The following is a 15053-nucleotide window of genomic DNA, read 5'->3' on the forward strand; positions in this document are numbered from 1 at the left end:
GAGAGAGACAGGTGTTGAGTGAAAGGAAAGATAGTTTTATTGAGGAAGTCAGAGGTCCTGGGGAGAAGGTGGACTCATGTTCCAAAGAACCAACTCCCCACTCCCCATGTTTTGCTTGGAGGTTTTATAGGAAAAAGAGGAGGAGAAGATTGCTGTGTATATGGTCAGCTCAAGGACCTTCTGCTGACTGGTGGGTGTTGAGGTAACCTAGAGTCAACATCATTGACCTTCTGATTCCAACCCGTCTAGGGTATCTGTGCTTGTGGGAAGCCTACTTTTCCCACTTTTCCCACTTGGCAGGGGTTTTAGTATCTGCAAGACAGCACAAAGGGTATATCTGAGAATATTATCTCTAACCCTGGAGGAGGAACTAAAGGTCTTTGACTTTGCCTAATGGCTAAACTGTTATTTTGTCTGCTTAACTGTTTTCCTTTGCTTCTGCATCTTCTCATTTCTCTGATTAAGCTTATTTTTTGGCTTTTTTTTTTTTTTTCTCACTGACAAGAGGCAGGCAGAGGACATGTGAGTGGAGGGCCTGTTCTGGAAGGCCCCGTAGGATCCTGCTCAGTTACATTTTGGACTTCAGATTACATGTTTCCAGACAGAATACTTGAATCCCCCCCTTTCTCTCCCCACCAAAATATTATGAGGCCAGAGGCACCAACTGTATACACTAAGACATATAGAGACCTGCATTAAAAAAAAAAAAAATCTGCACAAAGAAGATGCGTCCCATTATAGAGAACACATATACTATTTACAAATTTGTTGGTACTTATGTAACCTCTCAGGACAATGCCTTGATGTTCATTGTCCAGAAATCAGCAGTCTCCTGATGACAGTCCTGGGTCACTCCTCACTCCTGGCATGATTATTAACTTTGCTCCTCTCTCTCTCAAAAGATCTCCAGTTCAGATCATAAATCATGCTGTCATCCTGTTTATCAGATACTCAGTTCTCTGTGTTTCAGTAATTTTGCCTGCATAATACTCTACTAAACTTCTTGTTGTCCCAATTTTCACTAAATAATGTTGGAACCTAGAATCTCTTCCAATCAACTTTTGCATGTTTTCTTTTGTGTTTAAGAAATATTTTACAGGCACTAAATTATTCCTAAGATCTTTGAATTAAAGTTAATACTCCAATTTTAAAACGTTTTAGGTTTTACAATCCTGCAGGTTAAATGATTGATTCCTAAAAGAAGTAATCTGTATATTTAAAATATTAATATAATCAAGAAAAAATGAACATGATCAACAGAAGCTTTGAAAGTGTGAGAAATATGTAATCATGAAATTACTTATGCCTAGTTGAGCCCAGGGCTATATGATTTAGTCAGATCGTACAGGGGACTGGAAAGGCTGTCAGAGGCTTCGAATAGAGTGAGCAAGAAGGATAGAGCAGGATGTCTCTGGCCCTGGGATCTAGAACAGGCAGACAGTAGCCAGTTGGGGGAGCTCCTGTAGACACTGGGAGAGGGAGAGTGCTGGGTGAGAGTCTGGACTCCTAGAGTACCTGCTGGTGAACAGGCAGCTGTTCTCATTCGGGAAGAGACAGCACGTGTCTCTGTGCTCCACGTTGCTCCTGCTCGAATCTGAAATCTATGTAAATAACACATTTTCAACAGATCGCATTCCCCATGAAGAAGAAAGGAATCAAGTTTGCTGGAACCATGATTCTAGTTCTTCTGTGATGTTTTAGCAATGACTTTCTTTCTGCCGGATTTTCAGTGAGTGAAGGACCTGGGGTTCTGAGGCTCATGTTATGATATCAGTGATCTCTAAGGACATATTGAGACTATATCCCACCCCGACCTTCGCCTGACGACCGCCGCACACACAGGAATTTGGGGCATCAGCTTTCTCTGCAACACTTCAGCATCTCCCCAGTGGCGGCTGAACTGCAGATTTCTCTCTGTGGATCTCTGTCTTGGCCTGGCCTTCTGTGCCAACACTAGCTTCCTTCCATTCTTCATCACCCTTAGGATCTTCTCCTGGGCTACTTTCCATCCTGGGTGTGGCCTGGGGCCCAGTCCTAGCCTAAGCATCTGCCTTTTCGCTGCTCCCCTCCCTCTGATTCTTGAATTCACCTCGATGCCCTTGGCCCCCAGTGTCCTCCTCCTCATTGTGCTGACTCGTTGGTCTGTGTCTTGTTGGTTGGTTCACACTGGCCTTGAAGGTGTGGGCTGTGGGATGCCCAGGGCCCAGGAGAGTGGGACAGCCCCATAGCAGGTGGTAAGGAAGTGCCTAAGGATGGAGGCTCTGTAGCTGGAGTCCAAGGCTCCATCTCTAGCACAGACCCTCCACCGTGTTTGGTTCCAGATCTGCTGAAAGGAACACACACCCACATTTGATATACAGAATGCAAATATTATGAAGTATGATAGCTTGTTAAATAAATAAGGGCTTCCCAGGGTGGCGCTAGTGGTAAAGAATCCATCTGCCAGTGCAAGAGACGCAAGAGTCATGGATTCTATCCCTGGGTCAGGAAGATCCTCTAGAGTAGGAAACGGCAGCCCACGCAAGTATTCGTGCTTGGAGAGTCCCACGGGCAGAGAAACCTGGTGCGTTACTGTCCATGGGGCAGCAAAGAGTCAGACAGGAGTGAGTGTGAGCACACGCAAGTAAATACTGATGATATGTTTAACAACATGTCCATTGCTATTAATTTGTCTTTTGTATATATTTATCATTAATTTATACATTTGCATAATATTTATACGCATGTATAAATATGCATATATGTAAATGGTGATCTATAGTTTGATGATTAGCAACCAAATGATAGGCAGGTGGCAGGCATCACCTTTGACTCTTCACAATGATACTTTTGTTGTGTTGTTTAGGCGCTGAATCATGTCCAACACAATGATACTAAGTATTAGGTATTGTTATCACCATTCTAAGGGGCTTCTCAGGTGGTTCAGTGGGTAAAGAATCTTCCTGCAATGCAGGAGATGCAGGCAGGCAAGAGTTTGATCCCCAGGTTGGGAAGATCCCCTGGAGGAGGGCATGGCAACCCACTTCAGTATTCTTGCCTGGAGAATCCCATGGACAGAGGAGCCTGGTGGGCTCCAGTCCAGAGGGTCACAGAATCAGACACGACTAAGCGCACATTCTCAGTGGGGGAAACTGAGAACTTGTGCTGTTACATAATCTGGCCAAGTTCTTACTGCCAGTAGGTGGAAGTATTGAGCCGTATATACATACACCTCAATCCTATACATGTGTATGTCCCACACTCAAAACATACACACAGACATGTATATCAATCCATCTATCTGTGTCTACTGATCTATCGATCGATCTATCTAGTCTTTTCCTAGAAATCTTAAGGCAAGAATTTTAGTATGTCAATGTCTTTTAAACCACTTTTTACTTAAATTTTAGTTTAATTATCCAATCCTGATAAACACATAGATGAAGTTAGTTTTATTTTGGAACCCTCTGCTGCACATTTCCATGTAGCTGTAATAGGGAAACAATCTTCCAAATAAAGAGAGGACCTGAAAATCTAGGAATATGCACAGAAATGATTTAGGTGGTGACTGATATCAAAAAATTATAGAACTGAAACCTCTGTCTCACTGAACGTCATGTCTAAATATTGTTTCCATTAGCTCCTTTATTTTTGTGAAATGGCTGGCTACTTTAGGAACTCAACCTGTCTTTATTTATATTTCTCAAATTCTGATCACCTTTAATATATGCATGTTTGATTACTCATTTGCATTATGTGAAGTTCTACTTGTTGTTCAGTCCCTAAGTCGTGTCCGACTCTTTGTGACCCCGTGGACTTCAGCATGCCTGGCTCCTCTTTCTCCCACTATCTCTGGGAATTTGCTCAGATCCATGTCCACTGAGTCAGCGATGCTATCTCACCATCTCCCTCTGTCATCCCTTTCTCCTCTTTCCCTTAATCTTTCCCAGCATCAGGGTCTTTTCCAATGAGTTGACTCTTTGTATCAGGTGGCCAAAGTATTGGAGCTTCAGCCTCAGCATCAGTCTTTCCAGTGAATATTCAGAGTTGATTTCCTTAGAGTTGAGTGGCTTGATCTCCCTGCATCCAAGGGACTCTCAAGAGTCTTCTCCAGCATCACAGTTCAAAAGCATCAATTCTTCAGAAGGTCTACTAAATACAAATTATTCAAAAGGAAAGCAAAAGGAAATCATGAAACAAAAATTACAGTCTTCATTTATTGGGAGGGTATTTTGTATCAGCCTTTTTCTTCCCTAGGCTGAATAGTTGTTCAGGATGAAGGAACATTCTGGATGTCAGTGGTTCAGCCCAGGGTTTTAAGCCCGCTAGACATTTTCTAGTCTGCCTTTCCCTTTGATTGCAAACAAATTAAAACTTTGATTTTGATTCTTGTAAGATTTTTGTAGAGTCGGAAAATCAGAATTTCTACCTGTCTTTAATGTCCATTCTCCCTGGTTTAGACAAATACTTCTATATCAAGAGCCTCTCAGTGGTCCAGTCAGTCATTAGATTGGACCGCTGAGCCTGGCGCCCCTCTAGACTGGTGCAGTAGGCTATGGAACAGAGAGAAGACCAAGTGGAAGGATCCATCTGGCAGTTTAGAGTTTGGTTGTACACGGTCAGAAACCCCTCAAAAATATTGATGCTTTTGCCCTTCTTACAACTCAAGTTTATATTGCTTGGGTCCCTACTCAGTGTTCCCATCTTCATGGCCACTATTATGTCAGTAAATGTAGAAAGTAAATGTGCTTATATCATGAAACATAATTCCTCTTTTAACATATTTTGTAGAATACTCTGTAATCTGTTATCAATATGTTTCACAAACATGAGGAAAAAAACAGCTTCTCCATGCATATATTTGGTAATAAGCTGACAAATACTTGTGTCTGTTTTCATTCTGAATTAGCAAAACTTCTATTCATTTGTAGCTTGATAATGATGATGAATAAAAGCCTCTCTTTCATGCACCCACATTCACTGTAGACAGGAAGGCCACTGACTGATTTCTGACTTGTTCAGTTCACTCAGCCGTGGAAGATCCTAGCTTATGGTGAATTACATTTTAACAAGAGACAGGACTTGAATAATGGAAGGGGAACAATATGCATCTTATTATGCCGCCTACCTCTAGATTTCTATCTATAAAGGCAAGAGCTCCTTGGCTTTCTATTTAACAGCTATCACTGCTTTTCCACTGTCTTTGGCAAAAGAACAGGATGCTGGCTGAGTTTTAAAAGGCTCTGGAACTTCCTGATATGACAGCAGGTCACCCATCGGAACCCATCATCCCCCTGAAGGGATGTGAGGCTGCAGGATGTGGTTCCAACCGTAGCTTAGCTCCTTGACTGAAATATCTGTAAGACGTGGTGAGTTAGAGAAACACCCATACGCTGTTGTCTTTGTCGTTCAGTCGCTAAGTCATGTCCGACTCTGCGGCCCCACAGACTGTAGCCCACCAGGCTCCTCTGTCCTCCACTATCTCCCCAGCTTTGCTCAAGTTCATGTCCAGTGCTGCATTCCAGGCACAAATTCTTCCCTTGTTTTTGCAGTAGGAAAGAAATATATTTGCACATTTCTATCTAAAAAGCTCGATGTCATCCTATCATAAAATGGGTTAGAGTGGTGTGGAGAGATATTGGAGGTTCTCCAGGGAAAGAGGAACCCATGGGCAAGTCTGCTAGGTATGACTCAGTACTCCTCCTTTATGAGAAATCTGGGTGAGATTGTTCAGTGGGGCAGATGAAGAACATGGATGGATAGAGGCGCTCCCAGTCCCTGGTGCGTGTGCCCGTGCTCCGGTGGACGCCACTGGAAGCATCTTCTCCAGAATTGAGGCAAACGCTTCCCACACTATTCTTGTTTAATGAGCTCTGGGATTGTTGACTCCTTCCTCCCACTCTTCTTTCTGTGGCATCCTTGATGTCTCTGATAGCTACAGAGTAAAGATTTATTGGAGCATCCCTCTTCCCCTATGGTCTGTTCTCAGACCCTCCTCATCTTGGTCCTGAGTAAAACCCAGCCACCACTGTGGTTTCTGACACATTGCCTGGAATTCCAAGACCTCTTCTTCAGTTTGTTGATGTGACTGATGGTTCTATCACAGCCCGTGGTTTTTTCAGTGTAGTGTACTGGCCCGTGTACAGGCTTTGTGGTCAGACCATCTAGACTCAGGACATAAGCCCCACCTGGATGCTGGTTGTGTGAACTTGGTCAGGTTCCTCTGGGCTGTAGTGTCTTCATCTATGAGACTGGAAGAGTAACACAGACATCTCCTTCTATGATTCTTGTGAGTTTCCTGAGCTTCTAAAAGAGAAGCACCTAGCCTGGAGCCTTACACCAGAGTTTAGCACTCAATAGAGATTTTTAATCTCAATAGAGATTGGGCTTCCCCAGTGGCTCAGATGGTAAAGAATCTGTCTTCAATGCAGGAGGCCTGGATTCGAGCCCTGTGTTGGGAATATCCCCTGGAGAAGGGAAAGACTACGCACTCCAGTATTCTGGCCTGGAGAATTCCGTGGACTGTATAGTCCCCGGGGTTGCAAAGAGTCGAACATAACTGAGTGACTTTCACTTCACTTCGGAGATTTCTAAATTACAGACCAACCTTGAGCTGGAAGACACCAAGGCAGATCTTTTCTATGTTCTCAGCTCCTTGATTTCCTGCTCGAGGTTTCCTGGATCCTACAGATATTTCCTATGTGGTTTTCATGCTGTGTGTTCCCGAGTTACTGGCAGAAGTAGGTAGTCGTGAGGGTGCTTGATAAAGCTTGTGGACTGTGTCTCACGCCTCATCCACCAGTGCTGGGAGCTATAGCTAGACACACCCACGTCTTTCTTCCATTTCTTCATTTTCCATGAGGTCTGTTGGCGATGATGGTGGTTTTTTGTTTGTCTTCATTTCACTGAGCAAACTGCAGTTCTGGTTGTATGAGCCTGGGTGCAGAACCTGCTCTGCAGAGATTTAACCTTCTCTTCAGAATTAGGCATACAGTTGAATATTAGCTTTAGAAACTCAATAGAGTCTTATAATTGTTTCATATATTTGCTTTTGGGGGTCTGCTTCAGTGAGTAATTCTCTTTGGGAGACACACAGTGAACACGGATTCAAAACTCCCCCACTATTATGCTTTTGTTTTCAAAAACACAAGTCGGAGGTGCATCCCCGCCTGTTTCTGTGAGCATCTTTTCAGGGTATTAAAGCAGACTGTATAGTTAATATGTCTGACTCCCATCTAATGTACTTTAATGCAAGCCAGGGTGTTTTTTAAAATATCTGTTTCGAGTTAAAGCAAGCGATTAGCCACTATGTTTAACAGTTGATAAATTAAAATCAGTTCTTATTGAAATCTCTATTATTAATACTTTAGTGCAAGTAAAACTATTTGAGAACAGAGAGAAGCACATAACATATAGAGTGTATAGTAGAATATTTTTACATTTTTAGAATGTGAAAAAGTGAGAGTGTTAGCCGTTTAGTCGTTTCCGACTCTGTGACCCATGGACTGTAGCCCAACAGGCTCTTCTGTCTGGGGAATTCTCCAGGCCAGAATACTAGTGTGGGTTGCCATTCTCTTCTCCAGGGGATCTTCCCAACCCAGGGATCCAGCCCCGGTCTCCTGCATTGCAGGCAGATTCTTTACCCTCTGAGTCACCAGGGAAGCTGTGAAGTTGCATGAATTTGAAACGTTTTGTAATGACATCAACTCTTGATTGAAATTCAGTCGAATTTGGTTGAAAGCTGGCAGCAGCTTTTCAGGACAGAATAGTACTCAGTGCCCTCTTCTTGTCGGTCTCAGAACCAGCGTCTGCATTTCAGATCTTAGGTGAGCCCGAAGCAGGCCTAACGCTTAACATTAATGGATCATCTTGTAGCCAAACCTATTTTTAGTTGCCCTGCCAATAACATGTCTGCTGGTACAACATGATTGGATCTGACAAAGTACAAGGCCAATTGAGTTGTCCTCCAAAGTCAATTGTCCCTGAAATATGTCCTGTGGATACAGTTGTGTGTATTTTTCCATTAATTTTGAAGGATATTTTCCTATTATCTTAATTGCATCATAAATTAAGACACTTGCTGATTGAATAGAAAACTCTCAGCAATAGAGAAAAGCGTAAGAATCAGTTTTTAAAAGATAAGTATTAGGGCACAGCTATGTCTGGCAGGGGCTTCCCATGTAGCGCTAGTGGTAAAGAACCCACCTGCCATTGCAGGAGACTTAAGAGACGTTGGTTTGATCCCTGGGTTGGGAAGATCCTCTGCAGAAGAAAATGGCAACCTGCTCCAGTATTCTAGCCTGGGAAATCCTTGGACAGAGGAGCCTGGCATGCTGCAGTCCATGAGGTTGCACAGAGTCGGACATGACTGAGGTGACTTAGCACGCCATGGCATGATGTCTGAAAGGGTATCATCTTTATTATCAATAGACTCAAACAGCAAGTTATGAAGATAATGCTTTCAGTGCTGTATACAAAGTTCTGTTGACAATCTATAATAAATTCCTAAATGCCTAATGAGTGTGGTGATTAAGTAAAGGTTTGCCATAATTTGTCATTTCTAAGTCCATAATTTTGACCTAATCATGAGATCAGAAAGGCAATGACTCTATTTCAATACCCTCCCCTTCTCTAAATGAATTCCCCAAAAATAAGAAAGTAAGAATTGATTATCACATTTCATAGTCACCATAGTAACAGGAATGGCTAAAGCTGATTCAGGACACTAACCTCATAGTTTCAGTTTTCACAAATGGAAAACATTTTTAAAGTCCTTACTGAAAGCACGTAATTTATGCCAAAGTCACATTCCAGTATATAAGTAAAGTCAAAGAATTTTGTTGTCTTATATACAAACGTGATATTAATGCAATACCTCTATATTCTGAGTCACATTTCATGTTTTTAATATTTTTTCTCCCACTTTTTTTCCAAATTCATATAGCTTTTATTATGGTATATTATAGTAATTGCTCTATTTTATTATTATTGCTGAGAATCTCTGTGTCTAATTTTTTTCTTTCTTTTTTCTTTTTTTATCCTTTATATTTTTACAGTAGGTCCTTGTTGGCCACCTATTTTAAATACAGCATCGTGTACATGTCAGTTCCAAACTCCCAATCAATCTCTCCACTAACCCTTCCCTTCTGGTAACCATAAATTCATTCTCTAAGTCTATGAGTCTCTTTCTGTTCTGTAAATAAGCTCATCTCCCACTGTTTCTGAAGGTTATTAAGAATATACAAATAAAGGACTGTCTATAGCTTTAAAGTGTGTTGCAAATTTTTGCTGCTAATTTTTGATGGTATTAATGTTACGTACCTATCGAAAAGTTGTGTGTGTGTTAGTCACTCAGTCACACCCAACTCTTTGTGATCCCATGGACTGTAACCTTCCAGGCTCCTCTGTCCATGGGTTTTCCCAAGCAGGATCACCGGAGTGGGTTTCGATCTGAGCCATCAAAGAAGCCTCATTATGTACCTAAGTGTTATATTGACTCGGGATGCTTATGTGTGGAATCACACTGGCTATTTCCTGTCACTTAGAACTCATGTGGCCTTCCCTGGTGGCTCAGACGGTAAAGAATCCACCTGCCCATGCAAGAGACTTGAGTTTGACCCCTGGGCTGGGAAGATACCTGAAGAAGGAAATGGCAACCCACTCCAGTATTCTTGCCTGGAACATCCCATGGACGGAGGAGCCTGGTGGGCTGCAGTCCGTGGGGTCGCAGAGAGTCAGGCAGGACTCAACAGCTAAACAGCAGAACTCGCGCACCAGGCTCCACCAGCGGTGCAGATCGTTAGGGTGCTCTTAGGGCCTTGGGTTGCTTCTATAAGAACGCAGTGTTAGCTACACAAAATCGAGTCTCCTTGGAATAAATACTGAGCAGGCAAGACACAAAGGAGTAGCTTATGGATGTTTAGGCTTTTCTTCTCTCTTGCTTTTTTTTTTTAATCAACTTTTTATTTTACATTGGAGCATAGTTTTGAGGATTCCCTCATGGCTCGGTAGGTAAAGAAATTACCTGCAATGGACTGCCTGTAATGCAGGGGACTCTGATTCAATCCCTGAGTTCAGATGATCCTCTCGAGAAGTATATGACAACCCACTCTGCTATTCTTCTCTGGGAAATCCCTTGGACAGAGGAGCTTGGTGGGTGATAGTTCATGGGGGTCACAAAGAGTGGGACACAACTGAGCAACCAAACCACCACCGCCATACTTGATTTACAATATTGTGTTAGTTTCAGGCGTACAGCAAAGTGATTCGGTGATACGCGTGTCTCTTTCTTTTACACATTCTCCCCCCGGTTAGGTTGTCACACAGTGTTGAGCAGAGTTTGCTGTGCTGTCCAGTGGGCTGAGCCCTTTCTTCTTTCCTGTTGTTTCTAGAACCAAACTTCGTGTCCTCTTACGACATCGGAAATTTCACCTACTTCTTCTTTCGAGAAAATGCGGTGGAGCACGACTGTGGGAAGACCGTGTTCTCCCGAGCTGCCCGCGTGTGTAAGAACGACATCGGGGGCCGCTTCCTGCTGGAAGACACGTGGACCACGTTCATGAAGGCCCGCCTCAACTGCTCCCGCCCGGGCGAGGTGCCTTTCTACTACCACGAACTCCAGGGCACCTTCTTCCTGCCCGAGCTGGATCTGATCTACGGCATCTTCACCACCAACGTGTACGTCACGGCAAATCGTTCTTGCCCTGCTCTTTTGCTCATTGTGAATGACTCTACTGTTCTCTGCCCTTTGAGCTTTGCAAGTTGCTTTAACAGAAATGTTTCTTCTTTCCCTGGGCTAACAGCCAAAAAAAATTTTGAGTATGAATTCAGTGCTACTGAAAGGGATGAGATTTCTGAGATAGATATTAGGAAAATAAACCTGCTCAGAAAGTTTCGATCTATCCTTCTGTTATGGTGGCTTCTAATTATTCTCTGTAAATTTTCCTTCTGATTTACTAGTGTGTTCTGGACACGTTCTGAAATGCTAGAATGTATTAGATGTCTTTTTTTTTTTTTTTTAACTAGTGGTTAATTGCTTTACGGAGAAGGCAATGGCACCCCACTCCAGTGTTCTTGCCTGGAGAGTTCTAGGGACGAGGGAGCCTGGTAGGCTGCCATCTATGGGGTCGCACACAGTTGGACACGACTGAAGTGACTTAGCAGTAATTGCTTTACATTGTGTTCGTTTCTGATGTACCACAACGTGAATCAGCCAGAGTTATATATGTATCCCCTCCCTCCCCATCTTACCCCTCTAGGTCTTTTTTTTTAACCCTATACATAGTCATGCATCTTTGCATGATGAAACTAGTGTTGTCTGGAGAATCTGATCTTTGTGATAATATAACTTTTAACTGAACTGCGCATGTAGGAAGAGCACATAAGTAGGCTTACCCTATTGTATTAGATGACTAACTTAGATATTTCTAAAAGAATGATTCTACTTTTAAAGTATTTTGGGGAAAAAAATATAGTGTTTTATTTCTTGAGGGGACATACTCTTCCTTCAGAACTGACACTATTTGGACTAAGTACAGGATGTACAGTTTCCTGACTCGCATTCACTCTGGTGGAGTGTGGCAGAACCCAACACTTAATTCCCTTCCTTAGGTGATATGCTCAGACTCCATGAGATGAAACCCACCGCAAGGAATCACAGAGACTCGAGCTCCACTTTCGTCTACCTTCGCAGTGGGCATGATGGTTCCGTAGGGTGATTTCTGCTTTGCATCACCTTTGCAATCTCTCATCCAGTAACCTAATGGTTTGGATAAAAGCCAGATATCTGTGTCCAGGGTAAAGGATCTGAATTAGGATGAGTTGAGAATGCCAATCATGGAGGTCCGATGGCCAAGCGTCCTGGTCTGTCCCGGATCAGAGCTTTTAGCACCGAGGCCTGCTTTGTGCTGGGAAACCTCTTGGTCTAGGGCAAACTGGAACAGTGGGTCACTCTACGATACCTCATTAGCTTCCCGAGTCTTGTTGACTTTGTTTTCGTGTCTTCTGCATCCAAATGGTGCATGCTCAGTCACTCAGTAGTGTCCGACTTTTTGCGACCCCGTGGACTGTAGCCATGAATGCAGGCTCCTCTGTCCCTGGGATTTTCCAGGCAAGAATACTGGAGTGACTTCCCCCTTCTTCCTCCAGGGGATTTTCCTGACCCAGGAATCAAACCCAGGTCTCCTGCATCTCCTGCATTGGCAGTGGGATTCTTTACCACTGAACCACTTGGGACGGCTGCCCATGAATTGCATTTCTGAAGAATCACTTCATCTGCATCTTACTTCCTTGTTACTCTTCCCTCTCTTTCCTACTTCTGAGCTTAAGTGTTAACATTTGCTTTCTAACAAGTTTGTTCCGTGAGGAGTCTTCTGTCTGATGCAAAGTTAGAAAAACAAGACTAAAATGGATGACGCGCTACTCACCCCCACCCCACCAGGACCATCTTTGCTGTAAATCTGGTTTTCAACCCCAGAGGTTATTTTCTCTCCTTGATAAGTTTCTTTGGGGGGAAAAAAAAAATCTATGTATAGCTTCTGAAGTTGATTTGCTTTCCAAAACCTTATTTAAGAAATAGTGTAAGCTGCACGAGATGAATGTTCACTGGCTCTGTTGACATCAATTTTACACACAATGGGAGTTTGGCTTACTGAGCTGTTCATTCCCCTGGCTGCGGGCAAAAGTGAACAATTTAAAAAGTTATGGAATTTCTGTGTCTGGGCCATTCCAAGAGGGTGAGTGGTCTATTTAGATACTTGCAAGGATAAGTTTCAGACTATTCCAGAATATTTGCTTAGTGTTGAAGATGCTCGTCGTGTTGGAAATCTCCTGGTACAGAGACCTTATGCTAACAGGAAGAGAAGCACTAGGCCTTCCATGTCTCTCTCCAGTACTTATTGTCAGTAGGTCTTGGGAACTGCTTTCTGATCTATCCGTTGCAAATCCCGGCATACGTCTCACCTCCGCTCCCTCTCCTGTCTCAGCCTTGCTCTTACTCTCTCAGGAGATGACTGCATTCTTGGCAAGACATGCTCGAAATGGAGAGAAAATGACAGTTTGAGGTACCGGTTCTGTCCTGTCTCTGAACTGATGGCTAAAACTGCCCTAGCTGAGCTTTCCAGTGCTTACGCTCATAGGTTTGGTTGGTCTCCAGCACTGGGGAATAGGGATAAAGTTCAGTGTTCCAGCTCATTCTGTCCCTAGTTGTTCAGTTGCTAAGTCATGTCCGACTCTCTATGACCCCATAGACTGCAACACGCCAGGCTTCCCTGTCCTTCACCATCTCCCGGAATTTGCTCAAACTCATGTCTGTTGAGTTGGCAATGTCATCCAACCATCTCATCCTCTGTCGCCCCCTTCTCATTCTGCTCTTAATCTTTCCCAGCATCAGAGTCTTTTCCAGTGAGTCGACTCTTCGCATCAGGTGGCCAAAGTATTGGAGCTTCAGCTTCAGCACCAGTCCTTCCAATGAATATTCAGGATTGATTTCCTATAGGATGGACTGGTTGGATCTCCTTGCTGTCCAAGGAGCTCTCAAGAGTCTTCTCCAGCTAGAGCTCAGTGGTTTTCTCAACCCTGGGGCATGGATTGGGCTGCAGGAAACAGTACATTTCTGCAACAGTCTCTGAAGGATTTGCCTGTTTTTTTCCTTCCCCTGGAATCTAAAAATGCTGGCTTTCAGATAATGTAGTTGATGGGAGTAGGGGAGGGTTAACATATTGATTTTTCTTCTTTTGTTAAGAGACAAAGAGCTAAGAGAAACTTCTCTACTTTTCTTCCAGTGGCTTCCAGCAGATTCTAAGTTCCTATATTGTTGCACTCACCTAGGAGGAGGGAAGGAGTACCTCCACTCTTACATGCCTAGGCTCTGAACAGGGAAAGAAATAGAACATTAGATAAAGCAGTGTTATCCCCATGACAGAGGCCAGCTTGCAACACGTGGTTGAAGGTCTGTTAGCCAAATGGATTTATCACTGCAGACCCCAGCTTTCAGCAGACTTGTCCACAAGGTCATGGTAGACCAGACCTGGGCTCACCACCACTGCCTGCAGGGACCAACCGGAGAAGGTGAATGTGCAGTTCTGGCTGGCAGACCCATCCCATGAAGAGTGGGTGAAGAGCTGCTAGGGGGTGGTCACTCATGTCCTTCCTCCTCACCCTTTTCAGTTTGCAGCATGTTAAAGGATAGAGGAAAGGAAAAGGCAGGAAAGTGTGTGTGTGTGTGTGTGTGTGTGTGTATGTGTGTGTGTGTTGTGTGCACAGAACACATAACCTGTACCAATGGGGCTCTGCTGTCCAGGAGGCGGGAAGAAGTGTCTACCAACACGTGTCACAGATACTCAGAATGACAGCCCCTGGGGTATCCAGGCTGATATCAGAGACCCCATCTAGTGCCCTTCAGAGTGAGTGAGTGCAGTGAACTGGGAAATGGATGCAGGCAGGGGGGGGATAAGTGTCTTCCCTTCCCAAGAAATAGCCATAGCAATGGGGTCAAAGGCAGGAGCACCAGGGCCCCCTGCAAAGCAGGTGTAAGTCCTGCTTTCTTTCCCCTCAGCCTGTAACGTGGACTTAGGCGTCTCCCTGCACCTTTGTCCGTATGTCTGTGAAGTCAGGCTGGCCTCAGGAGCTAGAGTTTCCTTGTGATCAACCAGAAGGTCCCTGTCGGGCACTTAGGGGGCTCGGAGTGGTGAGCCCCTCACTGTCGCTGTGCCAGGACTGAGGCGTGGTCACCTGGTCCCCAGGTGGCATCCCTCCTGGGGGTCTGGCCAGCCATCCTCATTCTAACAGACTTGTCTTCTGGTTCTTGCTGAAGCCTAGTCACGCGTCCAAAGGCTAATTCTACCTTAGACATTTTTGACTTATCTTCTTGTTTTCCGAGGGTAATGAGCAGAGTAAAATTAGCAATGAGTTCACATTTATCATTTATCATTTTACCTGCCAGCAGTGGGGGTGAGTCTTCCCTCCAGACTTTCTTCTCTGGGGCTTCCAGAGGGAACAGGTTTACCTGCTCTCAAGGCTCCAAACTTCCATGGGGTGTCTTTTGTTACTGTCCACACAGAGCTATCACCAAGAAT

At 44.0% G+C, this 15053-nt stretch overlaps 1 protein-coding gene across 4 annotated transcripts in view; it reads left to right on the top strand.

Annotated features, from left to right (window-relative positions):
* Nucleotides 1–15053, top strand: part of SEMA5A (semaphorin 5A) — a 557148-nt gene that overhangs the window by 369305 nt on the left and 172790 nt on the right. For all 4 annotated transcript variants that reach the window (XM_060400273.1, XM_060400274.1, XM_027980170.2 and 1 more), the window contains one exon: nt 10371–10656. In XM_060400273.1, coding sequence (XP_060256256.1) covers nt 10371–10656 — 286 coding nt within the window. The remainder of the gene's footprint in view (nt 1–10370; nt 10657–15053) is intronic.

Source organism: Ovis aries, chromosome 16 (assembly GCF_016772045.2).
Source record: "Ovis aries strain OAR_USU_Benz2616 breed Rambouillet chromosome 16, ARS-UI_Ramb_v3.0, whole genome shotgun sequence".
Taxonomy (NCBI): Eukaryota; Metazoa; Chordata; class Mammalia; order Artiodactyla; family Bovidae; genus Ovis; species Ovis aries.